At 36.2% G+C, this 22,388-nt stretch overlaps 3 protein-coding genes across 25 annotated transcripts; all 3 read left to right on the top strand.

Annotated features, from left to right (window-relative positions):
* Nucleotides 1-431: 431 nt before the first annotated feature.
* LOC18613452 (urease-like) lies at nucleotides 432-7,248 on the top strand. 23 transcript variants are annotated; one of them, XM_088809098.1, is made up of 12 exons: nucleotides 438-1,408; nucleotides 1,642-1,743; nucleotides 1,999-2,089; nucleotides 2,474-2,616; nucleotides 2,847-2,968; nucleotides 3,564-4,465; nucleotides 5,355-5,448; nucleotides 5,740-5,864; nucleotides 6,029-6,166; nucleotides 6,270-6,361; nucleotides 6,741-6,870; nucleotides 6,943-7,248. In XM_088809098.1, the coding sequence occupies exons 8-12, from the start codon at nucleotides 5,805-5,807 to the stop codon at nucleotides 7,111-7,113; spliced, it is 591 nt and encodes a 196-aa protein (XP_088665224.1). In that variant the 5' UTR covers nucleotides 438-1,408; nucleotides 1,642-1,743; nucleotides 1,999-2,089; nucleotides 2,474-2,616; nucleotides 2,847-2,968; nucleotides 3,564-4,465; nucleotides 5,355-5,448; nucleotides 5,740-5,804; the 3' UTR covers nucleotides 7,114-7,248. The 23 variants fall into 23 exon arrangements, with proteins under 23 accessions (XP_088665261.1, XP_088665224.1, XP_088665246.1 ...); XM_088809120.1 differs by having other exon boundaries at nucleotides 1,642-2,616; nucleotides 3,564-4,074; nucleotides 4,201-4,247; nucleotides 4,333-4,465; XM_088809106.1 differs by having other exon boundaries at nucleotides 1,642-2,616; nucleotides 3,564-4,074; nucleotides 4,156-4,247; nucleotides 4,333-4,465.
* A 1,346-nt stretch (nucleotides 7,249-8,594) lies between these two features.
* On the top strand, nucleotides 8,595-11,683 carry LOC18613451 (NPL4-like protein B). Its single transcript, XM_007050688.3, has 2 exons — nucleotides 8,595-9,764; nucleotides 11,113-11,683. The coding sequence occupies exons 1-2, from the start codon at nucleotides 8,781-8,783 to the stop codon at nucleotides 11,365-11,367; spliced, it is 1,239 nt and encodes a 412-aa protein (XP_007050750.2). The 5' UTR covers nucleotides 8,595-8,780; the 3' UTR covers nucleotides 11,368-11,683.
* A 652-nt stretch (nucleotides 11,684-12,335) lies between these two features.
* On the top strand, nucleotides 12,336-22,385 carry SCC3 (sister-chromatid cohesion protein 3). Its single transcript, XM_007050687.3, has 22 exons — nucleotides 12,336-12,627; nucleotides 12,737-12,959; nucleotides 13,267-13,379; nucleotides 13,659-13,751; nucleotides 14,149-14,312; nucleotides 14,406-14,642; nucleotides 14,752-14,896; nucleotides 15,005-15,183; nucleotides 15,296-15,441; nucleotides 15,525-15,643; nucleotides 16,245-16,418; nucleotides 16,585-16,746; nucleotides 16,835-17,035; nucleotides 17,116-17,253; nucleotides 17,342-17,545; nucleotides 17,624-17,768; nucleotides 18,025-18,131; nucleotides 18,274-18,411; nucleotides 20,432-20,694; nucleotides 20,792-20,916; nucleotides 21,115-21,429; nucleotides 22,204-22,385. The coding sequence occupies exons 1-21, from the start codon at nucleotides 12,580-12,582 to the stop codon at nucleotides 21,426-21,428; spliced, it is 3,438 nt and encodes a 1,145-aa protein (XP_007050749.3). The 5' UTR covers nucleotides 12,336-12,579; the 3' UTR covers nucleotide 21,429; nucleotides 22,204-22,385.
* Nucleotides 22,386-22,388: the final 3 nt, after the last annotated feature.

The raw sequence follows: 22,388 nt of genomic DNA, 5'->3' as shown, positions 1-22,388 counted from the left end.
TAGCTTTCGTAATAAATTAGAGTAATATTTTTCTTGGCATTAGCCTCCTTCTGGCTAGATTCAAGTGGATGGAGAGAAATCTCAGACAAACGTGTGCTAATCTTAACTGCTTTTCTTTTTGACTGATCCATACTTTACAGAAAGAAATCAGTTAATATTAGCAACTAATCCATACTTAAATCTATTAACGATCTAAGCTAATGGATCAAGATTCAAGAACCAACATCTAAACTAATGGACCTTTAAACAGAATCTTTAATGGTGGTATTGATAATTAAAGTCTAATTTCCCAATTTAAACAGCAAATTGTGTGTTTTTTTTTTGTTATTATTATTACCAAAGCTCAGATCTTAGTTACAGTCTCTGCTTACCTCAGCACGTAACACGACAAACCTATTAGGACTCATCAGTTTAAAATTTTAAATTGAGATAATGTTTCTTATTGCTAACAGAAATGCAAATGGAAAAACAAGCCTCCTCTGCCTCGTCCTGTCGAGCCCAATATTAAGATTTTATTTTGATAAATTCTAAGCATTTAGGTATCTCGTTGAGTTTGAGGTTAATCCTCTCTGTTATCTTTTAGATCTAACCTTATTTTTAAGCTAAAATTGCAATAGAAACCCCCAATCTGGGCATGGCTCCAAATTCCAGCGACGCGTTCTAAGCTAAAAGTTCCGGCTGCCACTCTCTGTCTCTTATTTCATCATCATCTGGTGGCAATCAGTTTGAGCACAGGTCCAACTCCCAAAGCAAGATTTTTGACTTTTTTCAAATGATTATGGTGATTAGTAGGAGCGTTGGTGGTGGAGGGGAGGACCGGTGGTGGGTACTGATTTTGAAAGAAAGAAGTGTTACAGAACTAAAAGACGAACGAGACTAACCCCAAGAGGAGTGGAGAAGCTGGGCCTTCATAACGCAGGGTACCTTGCCCTGCAGCGTCTAGCACGTGGGCTTAGGCTCAATTATACTGAAGCTGTTCATTCATTCTTATATTCTGTTGAGCTTTCTCCCTGATTAATTATATACCCGACCGCGTTTGCTATGTTTTTTTTTTTTGAATAACAAAATTATGTGTGTTGTTATGCAATTGATAATGACATGCATCAGGATATTTAGTTTAATGTCTCTACATAGACTTCATTGGAAATTCTACATAAAATCGAGTTATTGGTCCCTGAGATAAGTTACAGGCCTGTAATTGCTGTGCACAAGTTTTCCTTCTCGTTTTCTTTTTAAGGGGTTTGGGTAGGAAGTGAGGATATATAAAGCATTTAAAATATGGTTGAAAAAAAAAAAAAGAGCTTCCATATCCCTTTTCATATGATTTCCTTTAGATTCTGGAGTTCGTTCGTGATGGTGACAAGAATGTGGCAGAATTGATGAACATTGGGCAACGACTTTTAGGAAGGTATGAACATTTATCATGTTTTCTTTCTTTATTATAGGAAGCTTTGTTCGATAGTGTGCTTTAAAGAGATAGTAATAATAAATAAAGTTTAAGCAGGAGGCAAGACCTTCCGGCTGTTCGACATTTATTGGATTCTGTTCAGATATTATGCTTCACTACTCATAGCTGACATCAAATTTTCCTTTTCAATTCATAAAATTGGTGTATATCCTTATTCCTGAAAGAATTTGCAGCTTGGCTAGTGATTATCTCTGCAGTTTGTGTATAAGAAAGCGCAGCGGGTGGAGTTTGAATTCATCTGCTTGTTATTATGACATTTTTTTATCGGAAATGAGGTAGCTCTTATTTGGTGCTTCTATCTTTACTTCTGAATAATATTTCTACTTGCTTGTTAACCTCAGCAGTTCTAAGGCTATACATTGATTCATATGTTATACCTTGTTTGTTCTTTTCAACCCTACAATGAATGTTTTGAAACGCTTGAAATAGAGTGCATGGAGCATCATTGCTGGACTTCCTCAGCTTATTTCCTTGAACTCTTTTTCAGTCAAAATCAGCAGCTCCATGAACTGATAGTAATTTTAATGTAGGTTGAAGGGACAATGTTAATCACTATTCACGATGCAATTGCTAGTGAAAATGGAAATCTGGAGCTTGGTTTACATTGTTCTTTTCTACCGGGTAAAGGTTTACCTTAGGTCATATTTTTGGAAATACTTCCTCTGGGAATATGGGTACCATAATTTCTGTTATTATGAAAATATCTTCCTTAGCAGAGTGATTTATCACAAAGATGTTTAGCATGCTTGACCTCAGATTAAAGAACAGGGCTCAAGCTCGAAGTACATTCATCTCAATATACAATTATTTTTTTCTCTTTTCTTTTTGGTTCCCATCTACCGGACTTTTTGAAATCTGCCAGTATATATATAGTAATCAAGTCTTAGGTAATACTATACTTGAAGATTTTAGTAGATTATGCAGCTTACTTGCACCTCTTACTGGCTTGATATGCTTGTACCATATCAAAAGTCCAATGGGAACTAACAGAACATTGATATGCAGTGTCTTCCCTGAGAAATTTCTTGAAATGGAAGATAAAACAATTCCTGGTGACGTGATCTTCAAAGGTGGGACTATTACACTTGATCATGGAAGGAAAGCAGTTAAGTCTCAAAGTGACTAACACTGGAGACAGGCCAATTCAGGTGGTCCAAACTTATCTACGCTGATTCATATGATTTATTTTTCTTGTTGATTTGGACTAGTGGCAAACTTTTCAGTTCTTTTGTTTTATGAACCATTCTATCAATGTGTATCAAACAATGTCGTAAAATTCTTTATAGTTACCATATAAATAAAATGGTCAAGCGAACCAACATTTCTTTACTACTTTTCTGAGGAAGAATTGATTTTGGTTCTTGTGTTAATCATTCAGCAGTTTTTCTGGTCGGAAGCCATTATCACTTTATTGAGGTGGACCCCTCCTTCGTTTTTTATCGTAGGAAAGCATATGGAAGGCGCTTAAATATACCAGCAGGAACAGCTAAAAGATTTGAGGTTGAGCATTTTAACCTTCCTCTGGTGATAAGCTTGTTGTTTGATTCATCCATTAATTGCAATTAACAGTTATTAATTGATCATCCTGTGTAGATTAATCTCTTTCTAGCAAAAATTAACAGCGATACTCACATGTTATTTTTCAAAAGCAGTGGTTCTTATCATGATTTAATTAGGAATTGCCATTTTGCACCAGAATTGGTAAGAGATAGTAGATGCTGTTAGAGAAATCAATGATGTAGAGAAGGTTCTGATGTGTTTTATTAAGTTGGCAGTATGAAACTGTGCTGGCAGACATTGTGGTTTTGGAGGAAGCCTCAAAATTTATAATGACAAAAGTTCTTTAACTAAAGATTTCTTTACTTGAAAATCGAATGGTAAGAATTTGGAAGGTAGCATAATATAATTATAGGATGGTTGTTCTAAGTGTTATTATCACATTAGCAGATATAGCATTAGGATAAGAATTCATGCATAAACTTTTATCAAATGAACTAAAATAATTGTTTATTTGGAATATTCATGGGCTAAATCAGGATCAGCTCTTGATTTAAACCAATGTATTCTTTGACTGAAACATGTTTCCCTTTGCCAGCCTGGAGAATGTAAAACTGTTGTGCTTGTCAGCATTGGCGGTAGGAAAGTGATCAGAGGAGGAAATGGTATTGTTGATGGTCCTGTTGATGATGCCAATGTCAAAATAGTGATGGAAACCATAAAGAGAGAAGGTTATGGGAGTCTGAAAGATGCAAATGCTAGGTTTACAACTTTGGCTAGAATTAGTGCTCTCTGTTTTAGTTCCGGTTCATGTCATCGAAAGGATTTCTTGCTTAGTAAGTCTTGTCTACTTAAGTAATTGAATAGGAAAGTATTGATGCCTTGACTTGACTTATTTTGCTGTGAAGGTGTCACCGGAGAAGGTTCTGCTTTCAGCACAATAATTTCTTGCGAGGGACATGCTAACATGTATGGCCCTACTACTGGTGACAAAATTCAGCTAGGTGATACAAACTTGTATACTGAAATAGAAAGAGATTTTGCTGTATACAGTGATGAATGTGTCTTCTGGGGTGGAAAAGTTATAAGAGATGGCATGGGTCAATCATGTAGGCATCCACCAACTGAATCTTCAGATATTGTTATAACAAATGCTGTAATCATTGATTACACTCATATTTTTAAGGCAGATATTGGTATTAAAAATGGCCTTATTGTTGCACTTGGGAAAGCAGGCAATCCAGATGCCATAGATGGTGTTTTCCCTAGTATGATCATCGGTGTAAGTTCTTTTGTGTTAAAGCAGTACCCAAGGTATAATTGGCTGTAGTATTAATGGATGATATTTAGACCTTCTCAACTCTCAGGTTAACACTGAGGTTCTTGCCGGGAAGGATTGATTGTAACTGCAGGTATAGACTGTCATGTGCACTTCATATACCCTCAGCTGGTTCATGAAGCAATATCAAGTCGTAAGCTACACTGTCTGGTATACTTTAGGTAAAAGATGCTGATGAAACATGCACACACACAAACCACACATATACTTTATATGCTTGTGTGTGTTCAAGGTAGAGAGAGAAGTAAAGGCACACAATGATTAGCTTATACCATCTCACCTTTGTGTATTGGAGATTCTATATACCATGTTGCTTTCTGCATTAGACCTCTGGAATATATATGTTTTTCTTTGACAAGTATTCCCTCATTGTACCCTGTCATTAGCTAGTTCAATGGAGAAGTCTTCTGCTTCCATATGCCAATGGAACTCTGTTGGCATCATTGAAGGTTAGCACCACCTCTAGATCCCCAGTTTAAGGACCTTGCTCTGGTTGGATGGTCTTACAGTCCCTTACCATCCTTTTCTCAATGTTTGAGAGTATTGGAAAGAAAAGACTAGACCATATAAATTTTCCAGGAGTAACTATAGTATTAAAAGAAAATTATACACTCATATCTCAGCTGTGCAAGAATTGATTAAAGTTACTGAATACACACATATCTCACAGTTTGAGCCACAGGGTATGGGTAATACACACTTTTACATATTTGAATATAGAAGGGACAGCAGATTGTATTCCTTGAAATGAGACATCGAGAAACCCTTTAGATCTATTTGATTGATTTGGTTTGTTTCTAAGCATTCTAAAGGAACCATGTGAAATGTGAATGTCATAATTCATCCATCCCAATAAATAAATAAATGTGAATGCCATAGACTTTCCATTACCTTTGCTCAAACAGATCTTGCTAGGTGGAGTAGCATGTTGATTAGATTGGAAGTTGATTCTTATATTGTTAATTGTAGCTAATACTTAAAAACATCCTTTCTTTACAAGCATTGGTAGCCATACCTGATTTCATTCCAGTTAGTTTTATTTTCTGTCAGACACTCTTTGTACCATTCAAATTCTTCTGGTTTTTTGCCACCAATTCCACCAATCTTGGGTAGCATATTGGAGTTTTCCGTTTAATATACTAAGGTAAGGACATAGTCCAAAATTTTCCTCTTAATGGTTGAAAATATGCTGCATAACCATAAATTTTCCAGGACAATGTAGAGATTATATAAGACACACGTGTGAATTTGGAAATGCATGTATGTAAAAGGTTTATGAACATAACATCAAGAAAACTTGTATGTGTGAATTTGGAAATGCATGTACGTAAAAAGTTTATGAACATAACATTGAGAAAACTTGTACAATAGAATCATACATCTTTAGTAATTATATCCTGAAACTTCCAAATTTATTTGGGCTACACAACATTAGTAGGAGGCGGAACTGGACCTGCTGAAGGGACATGTGCAACTACTTTTACACCAGCACCATTGCAGATGAAATTGATGCTGCAGTCCACTGATGACTTGCCTCTAAATTTTGGCTTCACAGGAAAGGTATGCTTAAATTTTTTGCTTAATGTTTTTGTCATCTTTGTGTTTATCTATGCTTTAGCTGAAGGATGGACCTATCTTTTTCCTTGTCTAGCTTACACTGGATGGTTAGAATTTCTAATTTTTGAAAGTACCTCACTTTCCCTCAATTTTGTTTTTCCACTTAGGGGAATGGTTCCAAACCTGATGAACTACATGAAATAATCAAGGCTAAAGCTATGGGATTGAAGTTGCATGAGGACTGGGGGACTACTCCTGATGCAATAGACAATTGCTTGACTGTTGCAGAACAATTGGATGTCCAGGTCAGAGAAAAAGAATGAGAAATTCTTGTGAGCTTTACAAATTCTTTTATAATTTTATATTTTTAACCATACCAGCCTCCAGTATATCTATTGATTTTTGCAGGTTAATATACATACTGACACCTTGAATGAATCTGGATTTGTGGAACATACAATTGCTGCATTTAAAGAAAGAACTATTCATACTTATGACAGGTATAAACTGCATGTCTGCCACCCCCACCCCAAAATAAACTCCCCAAAAAACCTTTTTCAACTAGAAATGAAGCATGGGCTTACTTTTGCTTTTTTTTTCTTCCAATTTTTCTTTGAGTTTTAATTAATAACTTGACTAATTAGTAGAAATCAGACATATAAAGAGATAACTCTGAATTACTAATTTCACTAGGGCTCTTTGGGATGCCTTGTGAAAGGGGCCTTAAGAAGTCCAGAGTTGTTACTTTTATGAGTTCATTGAGCATGAATATCTTTCTCTTGTTTCAGATCACGATAGATTTCTGTTGTCTCTTAATTTTTTTGGTTAACCGATCAGGTTTAGCTCCTTGATTTTCATGATTGATATAATTTTGAGCAGTGAAGGTGCTGGTGGTGGTCATGCTCCAGATATCATCAAAGTATGCAGCGTTAAAAATGTCCTCCCCTCATCAACAAATCCAACACGCCCTTATACTTCCAATACTATAGATGAACATCTTGAAATACTGGTATGAGAAGATAAAAGTATTATATCTACAGGATTTTTCCTCACCAGTTCTCATGCATTCCTACCTTAGCAGATGGTTTGCCATCACCTTGACAAGGATATTCTGGAAGATGTAGCTTTTGCTGAATCAAGGATTAGGGCTGAAACAATTGCTGCAGAAGACATATTGCATGACATGGGGACAATCAACATTATATCTTCTGATTCACAGGCTATGGGTCGCATTGGAGACATCTTCTGTTGAATTTTACTTGTTTAAGTCCTTGACATACTATGATTTCATTAGAAAGAACTTGTGTTAGTAATTGGCTTGGGAACTTATGTATGATTAAAATGACTATCAAAGGTGAAAACAACAAGAGACATCTCTTCTTGACTAGACAGTGACCATTTAGAATTACTTAAAATCATGTCTGGTTATTCTGGTAAACAAAGTGGCACTAATTTTAGGATGAGGTAATGACCAAATCATTTGTAAAGGGTCAAGTGAGGAATATGGCACTGGACACAACTAATCCAAACTACAGTTCCAGTCTGGGAATTATTTCCTCTTCTAGGCTCTACTTTCACCATGTATAAACTTTTTGTTTTTGTTTACTGGAATTATAAGCATCCAAACTCCCAAGTATGGCCATATATGATCATTTCATGAAAAAGAGACAAAGCATGATCCTCAGTTAGATAATTTAAAATTGTGCATCTCAGTTAGATAATGTGCAAAATTGGCTTGCTTGTGTTGTAACCAAGCATGATGTCAAGGCGTTTCAGTCTCACCTGATTATGAGCACAACATTATTATTCCCTGTGATACTGCATTTGATAATTCTTCAATATCATGTCATTTTTTAAACATTTTAATTTTCACAGTAATGTTTTTTAATTAAAAAAAATTTGAACTTTACTTTTTAAATAAAAAGTTAATATATCAATTAATGAGTCAAATACTCGAGTGTAAATATTCACAATAATATTAAACACTCATAAATCTCAAAATTATAACTTTTCACAATAATTTCTCATAACATATTTCAAATGTGTTTTTCTTAACTTGATTTTTTTTTCTTCGTAACAACACCGTAAAACTAGACAGTAATTGCTGTACGTATCTGCCAACTTGACTAGTTGTAAAATAAGGGCTCTTGTGACATTGCATTTGCAATGTTAAAAAATATTTTTGGTCCATTTAATTTTCAAATTAATGTCTGCCATTTATTTTAAATTAACAATAATACTTTGCCATTGTCAAAAGCACTTTTGAGTATTAAATGATCAAAATACCAATTTATATTTTCTAAATCATACAATTATCCCTTTAACTATTTAAATATTTTGAATAAAAAAAGTTAGTGCATTTAAAAAAATATTAATTTATAGTTTAAAGTAATGCATTTTTCTAAAAATTGTTTATTATATTTCTTAAATTAAATTTCATGATAATTTATTTTTTATACATTGTAACAATTAAAAATATAATTTTTTTTATTTTTCTAACATTTTAACTTCCACAACAATTTTTTCATAAAAATATCAAATATTCAAAAAATTCAATTACAACAAGTCTGGAAAAGCACTTTTTTTTCCCCGATCCTTCGCACGCTACATTTCGCAATAGCAAACCGCATAGATTTAGCTTCTGGACTTTACGAGTTCGCAACGATGACGTTTTGAGGTAAAAGGCAATCTCTTTTGTATCTTTCGTGTCCTATTCGGCTTCTTCCAAAGCAAGCGATCCACCAAACAAGAGCTGTCAACTCATCAGAATCCAAACTATTTCACTCCAAGCACTTGTTCTCTCCAACACTTACTTTCTCCCTTATAAGAATACCACGAATTCCATCTTTCCTCACCGTCTCAGCTAAAACTCAATTAACTCTTCTATACCCATCCAAACGCCACCGTCTCGGTGTCAAGATGCTGCTCAGAATACGCAGCCGAGACGGCCTCGAACGGATCCAAGTCGACGGCCCTCACATATCGATCTCCCAATTAAAAACCCTAATTGAATCCCAACTCCAAATCCCCATCCAGAACCAAACTCTTTCCACCGATCAAAATCTTCTTTTAGCTAAAACCCCCGTCGACCTCCTCCGTTTCACCGACATGGCCGACCCTTCCACCCCACTCTCTGCCCTAAACCTCTCCCACGGCTCCATTATGTTTCTCTACTATCACGGTGAACGCACCGTCCGTGGCGGCCCCGCCGTTTCTCCCGCCGGCTCATTCGGCCGTAAAATGACCATGGACGACCTCATCGCAAAACAAACCAGGATCACCCGCCAGGAATCCCCTCACTGCGACTCTGTTTCCTTCGACCGCGATTCCGCTAACGCTTTCCAACGATACGTCAACGAAACGCTGGCGTTCGCTTCCAAACGCGGCGGCTTCATGTACGGCAACGTCACGGAAGAAGGTAGAGTGGAAGTTGATTTTATTTACGAGCCACCTCAGCAGGGAATGGAAGACGATTTGATCCTTTTAAGGGATCCTGAAGAAGAGAAATTGGTTGATGCCATCGCTGCAGGGTTAGGGAGGAAGAGAGTAGGGTTTATCTTTACGCAGACGATAATGCAAGACAAAAAGGACTATAATTTTTCAAACAAGGAGGTCCTACAGGCTGCGGAGCTTCATGCGGAGAGTGGGCTGAAGGAGTGGGTAACGGTTGTGGTGAAGCTGGAAGCCAGTGAAGATGGGGGTGCGGATGTGCATTTTGAGGCTTTTCAAATGAGTGATATGTGTGTTAAGTTATTGAAGGAAGGGTGGTTTGTTACGGAGTTTGGAGAGAATGATGACCCCAAACTTTCGAAGATGAAGAAAGATGTTGTTGTTGGTGGGAAGGATGTTAAGGAGGTTGATAATGATTTCTTCTTGGTGGTTGTTAAGATTTTCGACCATCAGGTGTGTACTTTTTTATCCATTATCTGATTTAATCAGTTCATGATGTGGAATCGTTTTGTGTCCATTATTCGGTTGTTGTTTCTAATTGACGTATTAACCTCAATTGTGAGGTTTGCATAATTCATGGTGTTAGTTTAGACCATTGCTCACTATAATTTTACAATGTTGAATTGCTTGCTTAGTTGTATCTTGTCAATGATGCTTTCAATTGGTTTTTACTGAGGGGGTGCTGATGATACAGCTAGTGCAAAGAATGCTGGATATTAATAGTTTAACTCGAGTAAAAAGGAATGTGGATAGGGGGAGAGGGGGCATTCAAAATGTTATCAACTAGTAGCATTCCTGGCATACATAGTTTGTGTGAACAAGAAAGCAGCATATAAAGCTAATGAAAAGCGACACTTAAGTAAACTCTTTTAGCAAGAAAGGTGGTTATTAAGTATCCTAGAATGGAAGGGGGGAGTTGCAAAGGTGCACTCATCTTCCTGATTGAAGGGAGAAGTTTCAGTGCGCAATGGAGTTGTTTATTGTATCTTTCTTTCATTTTTTGAATTTCTTACCATATCCTGAAGGTAGATTGAGATTTGTATGTAATGATTATAGCTTAAGAGGATGCTTTTGTGAAACCTGGGAAGAATTAAGGGGATGATGCCAAAAACAGGGTCTATAATTCTAGGGTCAATATCCAATTAATTCAACTCCTAGAAGCAATGCATTTGTTGGATGAAATCTCAACATGGTGGTACCCATTGATTACTTGGTTCATGATAACCAGTCCATCTTGTAGTTTCTTTTCTGATATCTGCTATAGATAGCCTTTATAATTCTAGAGTCTATATCCAATTGATTCAACTCCTAGAAGCAATGCATTTGTTGGATGAAATCTCAACATGGTCTGATACCCTTTGATTACTCGGTTCATGATAACTTTACGAATTGTATGGCCTTCTTGGTGGCATTGCATGGAGTTGATGCTGGATTCAATGCTTGATAAACAACCATGAATTCTAGGTTGCATGCATTTTAAATGCACAATCTTCACACCACATGCTGTCAAGAAGCCTTGCCTGACAGTTACAGCCCTGGTTTATAACCTCTCTGAGATACCCCCTCCAGCTTCCCAAGAAAAGATCACAAAGCTTGTCTCTTTGTAGCCAACAAACACCAACCATTATCTTTCTTTTCTTGCTGCCCTATAAGTATAAAGTTTTGAAGTGTACATCATTGTGTTCTTCATTATTAGTGGATTTTTAGTTATGGACATATAATTTTGATTGTCTGCAGATTCATCTTCCTCGCTTCTACTTTAGAACTTTCTTTGGAACTCATAACTCTTACTTTAATGCAGGGACCTCTTTCCACAACCTTCCCCATTGAGAATCGGAACACCCATGCGGCAATGACGGCACTGAAGAGTCATCTAGATAGGACGAAGAGTCTTCCATTTGTGAAGAGGATTTCTGATTTTCACTTGCTGCTGTTTCTGGCCCAGTCTCATGGCCTTGGTTCTGACGTTCCTGCACTGGCAGAGTGTGTTGACTCACAGACAGCAGTGCCAGAAGGTTATCAGCTCCTAATTGAGTCCATGGCCAGCACATCTTGATGTTACTTAGATGCTTCTTTGCTTATGGGATGTACTGTATATTTATGATTTATATTAAATTACTTTGTGCCATTGCTTACTAGACTCACCAGCAATCTCAGTTTTCAATTCCTCCCGTGGTACAGAGGGCCCTCTTCCTTGACAGTGTTACCTAGCAGTCTGCAACTTCGTGCTTTGGATTCAAGCTGAAAAGTGATCCATTGGTCATATTTTTACTTTTATGCGGAGGTGGGTTGAGTCGGTTTGATGATTCGTTCATCTTAAACTTAAAATGTTACTTGATACATAAAATTTATGATGTCAATTTACGGTTAAAGATTCTTGTGCTTTTCACTGTCCCCATGGCTGCTGTGGAGCTAGGTGTGTCTATGGAAGGCGATGGCCCTTATATTGCCAAAAGAAAAAACAGTCTTATGATCTAACAAGAAAACTTTGATACTCTTTCCAAACATTTTCAAGTAATTATTTTCCATACCCTTTCAATAGTAATTACTACTATGCTATATTCATTGAAAAAAAATATCTGATTACTAATACATAAACAGAAGGTTTCGAATATTTTTTAAAAATTTTTTTATTTATATATTACTTTATTAAATTAAAAAAATAATAAATTAAGTCTTGTTTCTTAATATAATCTTAACAAGTGTTTATAGCACTCTTCTTGTAAAATTATTACTGACACAAATTTTTTTCAATATTGGTTATTTATTTTACTTATTATTTATTAGTTGAGTCAGTTATATTTATTAAGTTAATATAGTTGTATTTTAGAGTTTTAAATTATAGTATTAAGATGATCTGAAAGAATTAACATTCTAGGGGTAAATAAAAAGTAATTCGATTATTAAATGACTTAACATAATAAATGAAGATTGTGGGTTATTTATTTATTTTAATATATAATCTACATTCTACTGGTCGTGGTATAAGACACATTGCCACTTTTTCAGTTAGCGTCGAGTTGATCCAGTGCATTGGTTATCATCATATGACTCCATGACGTCCTCACACGAAATCACCCTCACCCTCAATCAGTAAGATCTCACGTCTCTAACACTTCGGAATTTCCTTTGGCGGGAGATTTCATTTTACCCCTCTCTTTCTGCTAGTCCAGACCAACTTTCTTAGGGCAAATCTTCATTTCTTCTCTCTCTCGCTGTACTTCAATTTCCCGGTCAAGTTCCGTAGTAGTAATTCAAATCCTAGGTCATGGATGACGACGCGCCTCTAGCCTCCGAAATTACCACTCGCCGCTATGTAATTCCTCTACTCTCTCTCTCTCTCTCTCTCTCTCTCTCTCCAAGCATGTAAATCCGTACTTGTAGTATATCAATTGACCTAATTTTGTTGTAAATTGGGTGTGCAGAAAAGGGCTAGGGTTCAACCTCGGGGCGCTGGAGATGAACCGAGCAAGGCAAACGGCAACGATAGGGAGAATCAAGAAAGGAGCAGCGATGCCAGTGATGGGAGCCCCAACCCAGAGGAGCGGGAGGGTTCTCCCGATGATTTCGAAGAAATTCGTCCTAAAGCTAAGCGAAATCGAGCTGCTGAGGGGACTTCTGATGCCCCAACTGACGAGAGATTAATCGGTAATTGACTTTGATTCTCTTTTCTTGTTGAATGTTTTAATTTTATGTGTTTGTACTGAAGATGTATAGAGATATGAGGCTTATGATCTTAGTTCATGTTGGCTACAGGTTTATACATTTGACTCTTGCCATAGAATTGCTCCTTTTTTTTTTTTTTTGAAAATTCAGAATTGCTCCTTTTAAGTAGTAGTATTTTATATGTTGTGCTATGAAAAGTAGCTTCCTTGTGGCTATCCAATTTAGGGATGTTACTTTAATAGTTCATTGTGGCATTTTAATCTTCTTGCTGTGATGTGATTGTCTTCAGAGGTTATCAAAGGTGATGGTAAACGTATTCCTCAAGCTGTTAAGTGCTGGGTGGAGCGATATGAGAAGAATCCAAAACCTGCAATGGTTGAACTCTTGATGATGCTTTTTGAGGTAATTTTTGTAAAACTATGAAAAATGCTTATCAGGGATTGAAGAAACAAGTAAAATATTTAAGTTTCAACAAAGTGCTCACTATCCACAATAATATAAGACTAAATTAAGGTCCTCAAAAAACATAAGATGTTGAACGCAAGTGGGAAAATTCCCAACTAACCCTGATACATTCTTAATTCTCTGAACCAATAAACTGCCTCCTTTGAACATTTCAACTGCATGCCTTTTTCTCAGTATTGGAGTTTTGGACTGAAACCAATATTTATGATTCCACAGGCATGCGGAGCAAAGTATTATATCAAGGAAGAGTTTCTGGATGAGACTGATGTTGATGATGTTGTAGTTGCTCTTGTCAACCTCGCTCGAAAAGTATCCCCAGATTTCTTGTTTTCTTTATATCTTGCGATGTTTCCAATTTTGGGGTTGCACCAATAACACTCGATACAGCAGTATATTTTCTATGACCACGTAAAATGCACATATTAAGGCTTTTCAAAAAAAAAAAAAATGCACATATTAAGTTCTCTTTTCCAAGAAACTTTATAACTTGAATATTTTCTATACTTAAGCTACTTAATTTAGGCTTAACATTTTACAGAATACCTATATGTAAATCCTTTTTCAATTCTAAAAGCATATCCTTATTTCTATGTTTTCTATACACCACATTGGTTAATAATTCATAGCCATCTGTTTCTAGGTGACGTAATAACTTAAGCATCTGAAACTTTCTGTGCATTGTGTTGGATTAACTGTGAAACTTCAGGGGGAAGTTGAAGATTACCAAAGTTCAAAAAGGAAGGAATTCAGGAATTTCAAGGAGAATCTTGTTTCATTCTGGGACAATTTGGTTGTTGAGTGCCAGAATGGGCCATTGTTCGATAAGGATTTGTTTGACAAGTGCATGGACTATATAATTGCACTGTCATGGTTAGTACAGTACCATTGTGAAGTACTACTTTTTGCTGCATTTATGAGGTGACTTATTATGATTTATGTTTGCCTGGTGTTGAAACTGAGCAGCACCCCTCCAAGAGTTTACCGTCAAGTTGCATCAGTGATGGGTCTTCAACTTGTCACATCTTTCATTTCTGTCACAAAAAGGCTTGCCGCACAGCGTGATACTACTCAGAGACAGTTAAATGCTGAAAGGAAGAAACGAGCTGACGGACCTCGTGTGGAGTCGCTAAATAACAGGTTATCGGCAACTCATGAACAGATACTTCTGATGGATGAGATGATGCGCAAAATCTTCACTGGGTAGGATCTTTTACTTGATTATCAACTTAAGTATCATCTTGATAAATTTCTGTTTGATAAAAGTTATGTTTTTATTCATCTAACATGTTCTACATGATGCTTTTTGAAGGTTGTTTGTGCATCGATACCGAGACATCGATCCTAATATTAGGATGTCATGCATACAGTCTCTGGGCGTTTGGATTTTGTCATATCCTTCATTGTTCTTGCAGGATCTGTACTTAAAGTATCTTGGATGGACATTAAATGACAAAGTACAATTTGTTAATGGAGTTATAAATTGATATTTGATTTTATTCTTACTAACTGCTCCGTAAATCTAATGTGCTCTATTTTTCCTTTTCATGTTATTGTGCTCGAAGAGTGCTGGTGTAAGAAAAGCTGCTGTCCTTGCATTGCAAAATCTCTATGAAGTGGAGGATAACGTGCCAACTCTTAGTTTATTTACTGAAAGATTTTCTAATCGGATGATTGAGCTTGCTGATGACATTGATGTTTCTGTGGCTGTCTGCGCCATAGGGCTTGTAAAACAATTACTTAGGTAGCCTATTTTTTTTTTTTGAATCTTTCCATTGTTTTATTGCTTTTTTTTTTTTTAATTTGTTTTATGGAGGTGTCTGTCCACTGAAATTGAATCTTTCTTTGTTCTGCAGGCATCAGCTTTTACCTGATGATGACTTGGGTCCTTTGTATGATCTACTTATTGATGATCCACCAGAAATCAGGCGTGCCATAGGAGAATTAGTATATGATCACTTAATTGCTCAAAAATTTAATAGTTCCCAATCAGGCTCAAAAGGTTTTGGATCTTCTTGAGATTTAATTATCCTTTTGTTCATAAACTATTATATCAAATAATGCTCTTGGCAACATCCTTTGCAGGCAATGACAGTGAGATCCATCTTGGCAGAATGTTGCAGATACTACGGGAGTTTTCAACAGATGCCATTTTAAGTATATATGTTATTGATGATGTCTGGGAGTACATGAAGGCCATGAAGGTATATAGTAATTTTCAAAAATTTTGAGACTTTGACATGATTGGGGAAAGTGAGGTATTGGAATAAAGGTTGGTACCTACTCAATCTGACCCGTTAAAGGTCGGGGAGGAGAGGAAATACTGCATAAATTGGAAATTTACGTACATCCTAAGATGGGGTTGAGTGGCATTAAGCAAGGTTGGGTATAGTATTTGTTGCTTGCAATTTTTGTGAGGAAGAAAAATGGAAGTAACACTTAATGATTAAATAAACAAAAAAGTCGAAGTTCTAGGAATGTTTACCCTTAAGAATTTATCTTTTCCAAAGACATTTTTGTCCCTCTGGTGCATGTGAATGTTCGAGGTAAACTATATTGAACTTTTAAAATGCCATTAGTGATTGTGATAGTCTTTACAGAGAAAAACTAGTTATTTGGAATGTCTTAGGAATGTACTTCCAAGTTCTGCCTCCACGTCTAGCTCTATGAATCTGGCCTACATACTTCTGAGGAACAATTACCTCATCAATAAATAAAAGTGTAAGGTATTCAAAATGACATTGATATGCCTTAACTATATACCGTCTTTGGTAATAAGGATTGTAATTTGTATTTTGATTGCAGGATTGGAAGTGTATCATCTCCATGCTCTTGGATGAGAATCCATTAATTGAGCTAACTGATGAAGATGCAACAAACCTTACTAGACTTCTCTTTGCTTCTGTCAGAAAGGCTGTTGGAGAGAGGATTGTTCCTGCATCTGATAATCGCAAGCAATATTTCAATAAAGCTCAAAAAGTATCTAAATTTTTTGTTTCTTATCCTTATTCTCTTCCTCAGCTCATACAAGGATTTAGTTACAATATTATGTTTCTTTGCATTACTAGTATGGTGATTTTCTCTGCTTTGTGTTGCCACTCCCAAAGAAGACTAACACTCAAATTATATTTTTCTTAAATATTAGGAAATATTTGAAAACAACAGGCGTGATATAACTGTTGCCATGATGAAGAACTACCCTTTACTTCTACGTAAATTCATGGCTGACAAGGCAAAAATTTCATCATTGGTTGAGATTATTGTGTATATGAACCTTGAGCTTTATTCTCTGAAGAGACAGGAGCAGGTAGGTGATAAAGTTGCTTGTTAGTGCCAATTATTAGATAGTTTTTATGCCTTTTTCATTGTTAGTACTGATATGATTTCCCTTTCAGAGTTTCAAAACAGTTCTTCAGCTCATCAAAGATGCATTTTTCAAACATGGTGAGAAGGATGCATTGAGATCTTGTGTGAAGGCTATTAAATTCTGTTCCACTGAAAGTCGAGGAGAGCTGCAAGATTTTGCTCGTAACAAACTAAAAGATCTTGAAGATGAGCTTCTTGATAAACTTAAATCTGCAATTAAAGAAGTGATTGTATGTTTCCATCTGAGCCTTTTGTCTTGATTGTGGCCTTGTTGACATATGTATAAAGTTGACAAGTTTTAAATTTGCAGGATGGTGAGGATGAGTATTCTCTTTTTGTAAATTTAAAAAGATTATATGAGCTTCAATTGTCAAGGCCTGTATCAATTGAAAGCTTATATGGAGATAGTATCACAATCTTGCATAGCTTCAGAAACTTGGATGATGAAGTAAGTGAAATGAACAAAATCTAAAAATCTTTCATTTGTCTTTTCTGACCATTGCGTTTGTTCTTAACTGCTGCTCATTCTCATTCAGGTTGTTAGTTTTCTGCTGCTCAATATGTACTTGGATGTGGCCTGGTCTTTACACTCCATTATAAATAGTGAAACTGTCACTGAAGGATCCTTATCCTCTCTCCTGTCTAAACGAGATACCTTGTTGGAGGAACTTGAGTACTTTCTTAATGCCCCTCCAGAAGTTAGGGAAGGGGGCAAATCTGGAAATCAACTAGCCTGCAGGGTAATGCTTTTGCCTTAATATATGTCCTTTTTTTAATCCAGAAGACTTTTCTCTAATGAAGTTTATGTAATGACCCAGGTGTGTACTATACTAGCAGATGTTTGGTGTCTGTTTAGGAACACTAATTTTTTGCCAACCAAACTTGAAAGATTAGGATATTGTCCAGATGTCTCTATTCTTTACAAGTTTTGGAGGCTTTGTGAGCTACAGCTCAATATTTCAGGTGATGATTTTTTTCATTTCTCTTTCTGAGCTCAATTTTTGAAGTACTTAAATTGCTGGTAATGGGGCAGTCACCATCTGCGCAAAGCATAATAGTGGCATCAAACTGGAGCCAAGTAACTGTTATGTGCTCTCTGCCCTTTTGTTTACGAACACCCTTTGGGTGTTGGTTGGATGCTTTGATGAGAATCTATATCAAACTTCACATTGCTATTTATTTGCAAATTTTAGTGACGCCTTGCACATGTGTATTGCAGATGAGACAGAAGATGAAGATGTTAACAAAGAGTATATCGAGGAGACAAATAGAGATGCAGTCATGATTGCTGCTGCAAAGTTAATTGCTAGTGATACAGTTCCAAAGGTCAGTGTGTGCTGTAGAATTTGACGTGCTACTTCTTGCATTCTGGGAAAATTACTTATGAAGTCTGCTTATGGTAATTTGCTTGCAATACTGTTGCTTTTCTTTCTTAAGAAAACTTAGTCAAAAACCAATTCCACTGCAGGATTATCTTGCTCCAGAGATAATTTCTCATTTTGTGATGCATGGAGCTGGCATTGCAGAGATTGTAAAGAGTCTGATCACAGTTCTGAGGAAAAAAGACGATGATGTCTCCGTCGTCTTTCTAGGAGCATTGAAAACGGTAAAATTCATGACTTCAATTATTATGGTGAAATCTCGTCAATGATGCCACAGCTCATGTGCTATCTACAATTTCTTTCATTTGCAATATGGGTAAATGCCAACGTGTCTTTTGAAAAATATCTACTTGCATGCTAATTTACTACTGGAATTTTCTTGATTTTCCCTCAGGCATAATACCCAAATAATCCCTCAATCTTCACAAAATTTGGAAATTAGGCCTTTATCTTTTATTGCTTGAAATTAGGGCTAAACTCCTATTTCATTGTAAAGAGGCCTTAAAACATAACAGAATATAGAATAATTCGTTAATGGTTGCTTGGCTGGCTGATGTTGGAAATAGAAAACATTGACCTGGATTTATTTGGATGAGATGGATAGTAAATACTCAAGTAGATGGTATTTTAGTAATCCTGGTAAGATTCAAATATAAAGAAAAAGGATTAACTTCAGAGGGAGAAAAAGGGGTTAAGTTTTTCATTCAATGGAGAAAAGAAATTTGAAAGCAAAAGGAGAGAAGAAAGAAAGTTGTGGTGGAGTTTCAAAATTTATGAAGATAGAAGAAAGAGAAGAGAACAAACCTGAGTTGGTCAGAAATTTAAGATTCGCAGCACATCATCATCCCAGATCATTAGACTCCAAGCTTTAGGTTGCAATGGATGGTTTGACCTAGGAAAGGGCTTGTTTATATCTTCTCTGAATGTCCAAGCACAAAGCATTCTAGACTGATTGTTACCCAAGAAATATCATGCGGCATAATTTCACCCTTTTTATGGGGCTCAACTCTTTTATTTCAAGAAGGATATTCTAATTGTGCAAGTTAATAAACTCTAATCAATTTCCTTTATCTTCTCTGCTACACGAATTAAAAAGTCTTAAGTGCCTTCTTGTTCCTGTTCTGGTTTTGGTTCTTTGCCTTATTGTACTTGAATTCCAATGTGCCAATAAATTGAAGATCCCTTTAGTTGTATTTGTGCCTTGCAGTATTGCAGATTCTCTTCAAACAATTCTCCTTTCTTCTCTTTTTCGTTTTTGTTTTCCTTTCTTCAGATTTCTTTCCTTGTGCTTTTATAATTCAGTAATTCTTGTTTTTGCCAGCTAAACATAATTAAAATTACTTTAATTTCCATACGATATTTTTCTCTCATTAAACAATGCCAAATGCTTGCCACCAATGCCAGATAGCAAACCCCATTAGCTACTTTGGACTTCTTTTCACCCATTTGCTGATTCAATTATACAATTATGATGAAATAGGAATTTATAGCCTTAATTTCTCAAAATAAAAGATAAGAGGGCTTATTTCCTCTTTTCAGTCAAGTTGTAGGGCTTATTTGGGTATTATGCCTTTATCTTCATAAGTTCATGCATTAACCTCGTGTATGTAGTGAAGGGGGATATCTTAATAGGATTGATTATAAATCATGTGATTTACTTGCATACTTATTTACAGCTAGAAATTCTTTATTTTTCTTCTCTAGTTCGTGCACCAACCTCATGTACCTCATGAAGGGGGAATTTCTTACTAGGGTTGATTATAAGTCCTGAGATTCTGCATCAAAGCTGACTGACCAACCTTCTTGCAATTAAAAAAAAAAAAGTGAGAGGACAAACAAAGCTGTTTCTTCTTTTCACAGCCGTGAATCAAACATCAATGACCTGCCACTTGTTGGGAGTAATGGCTGAAAGTGCTTCTTTGTATAGGTTGTGTGAGACTATATTCACATGCAAAAGAGTTTGCACTATTTTAAGAATAATTTTGTCGTGTTTATTGAAATTAACTAAAATGGAATGAAATTAGTAAAGTTATTTCTTGGGCTTTGAGTCTTGTCCACTTCAAATCAAAGATCTGTTCTTCAGAGTTTGCAGGAATGGCATGTAGATTATAGAAGGCTAGAATTATACTTTTTGAGCTGGCCTACAATTGACATGTGGGAGAAGCATCGGTAATAGTTGATATGTGCTAGCCTCCATTTGTATATCCCCTCTAATAGTTGAACCCATTTTGTTTATTTTACCAGGCCTACCATCGACATGTTGAATGTACCAAAAGTGATGATGTATCCCTAAAGAGCCAGTCTTTTCAGGAATGTAAGAACCTGGCTGCTCGGCTTGCTGGAATGTTCATTGGTGCTGCTCGGAACAAGCACAGACCAGAGATTTTAAAGATTGTTAAGGAAGGCATCGAGCATGCCTTTGAAGATGCTCCAAAACAGCTGTCTTTTCTGGAGGCTTCTGTGCTTCATTTTGCATCAAGACTTTCTTTGCCTGATATCCGAGACATGTAATAAATCTCTCTGATGCCATGTAAAATTATTCTATTTCATGCTTTAGACGGGGATTGACCATTGTGCATCACTTAATATTTTATTACTTTGTAGTCTGAAGGATGTCCAGAAGCGGACCGAGTATGTAAATACAGATGAGGATCCAAGTGGGTGGCGCCCCTATAATACCTTTTATGATAGTTTGCAAGAGAAGTGTGCAAAGAATGAAGGGATTCAAGGTACCAGTGAATTTCACTTCAATCATTCCGTGGTTCTTTTGTATGTGAAGTGAGAAATTTTAATTGCATGTTCCCAAGCAGTGCAGTTTTCTTCTAACAAATAGTTTTTCCTTTTACCAGATCATATCATCATTTTTGAGTAAGAGACTGTTCTTTAGATTTTGATTCAAGAGCTAATTAAGCTGGTATGAATTGCAGATGAGAAGGAACTGACTACTGCAAGACGTAGGGGTCGTCCTCGGAAGCGGCGAAATATTGAGGGGAAGAGACTTTTTGACGAGCACAGTTCAAGTGAAGAAGATGATTCAATTAGCACATCAGACCAAGAGAATGCTCAAGGTGAGGGAGATAAGGAAGTTGAGGAGGAAGAGGATGATGCTCCTTTGATACATTCACTTAAGTCCTCATCTAAGTTGAGGTCATTACGAGTCTCAAGAGAAGAAAACAGAGGCCATTCAAGGGCTGGAGCTTCTGGAAGAGCTACAGATAATTTAGCTGCTTCAAGGATGTGAGGTATGAAATGCTTTTTCTAGTTTCCGTGCATGATTTGAAAATTGGTCTTTTGGCTAAGACAAGAATTTAGAAGGTGAAGTGTCGACTTCAAATGCTTTGCTTGTGTTGTTTAAAAATCGTTGTTGGGCCCCTGCTTCTATCTATTATTGACTATCAACAATGATAAAGGACACCATAACTTGGGGATTTATGAAGTCTGGCGTGCAAGTTGGTCCTGAAATTTCAGTTTCTGTTAGAAAATGCCAGTTTAGGCTGTTTGCCCCAACCGTACTTGTGTATGACTACATTAAAGTGCTTTCCAACCTTGAGCATTTGAAATATGGCCTTAAACTCAAAGCTAGTTTTCCAGCTTATCAATGTAAAACTTAATCAGTCACACTTAGGCGTCTGTTGGTTATCTTCTGTTTGCATTAAATATCCTACATGGTTAATGCTTGACATAGGTTATTTATTTTGGCCATGATCTATTGTTAGCTTGTTATTAAGACCTGATATATTCTTTGGTATAGAAATTGGAGCATAGGAAAAGCTTTTTGTTTTTCTCTTTGGCATTTGATTAAAAAAGTAATAAAGGGGAAAACTTTTCATAATATTGACTTGACTTTTTATGGATGTTTGTATCCTATTTCATAAGTTGACGAGTGTGTTTTTTGAACACGTTCCTTGACAAGAGGGTTTATATTTTTCACTTTTAATAGGAAATTAATGCTTGTGGGATTGGGTATGGCAACTTCTCCATGTGCTAAATTGATTACTTTGATTTTGATCTTGCAGGGACATCCAACTAGAACAAACTAGGTGTAGCTGATCTTGTAACCGATCAGTGTATCTACACTTCATAATGCCCCGCCTGTTAGAATTTTCCTTTATTTAGCAGAGCTTCAATATCCAACAACCCCCTGCCTTAATTAATCCTTGTATGCTGTATATAATGAAGAGATTCACATTTCTTGTCATCT

This window comes from Theobroma cacao, chromosome 1 (genome assembly GCF_053813885.1).
Source record: "Theobroma cacao isolate CCN51 chromosome 1, ASM5381388v1, whole genome shotgun sequence".
NCBI lineage: Eukaryota > Viridiplantae > Streptophyta > Magnoliopsida > Malvales > Malvaceae > Theobroma > Theobroma cacao.
The sequence above is the reverse complement of the archived record's forward strand: the minus strand, read 5'-3'. Positions and strand labels throughout refer to the sequence as shown.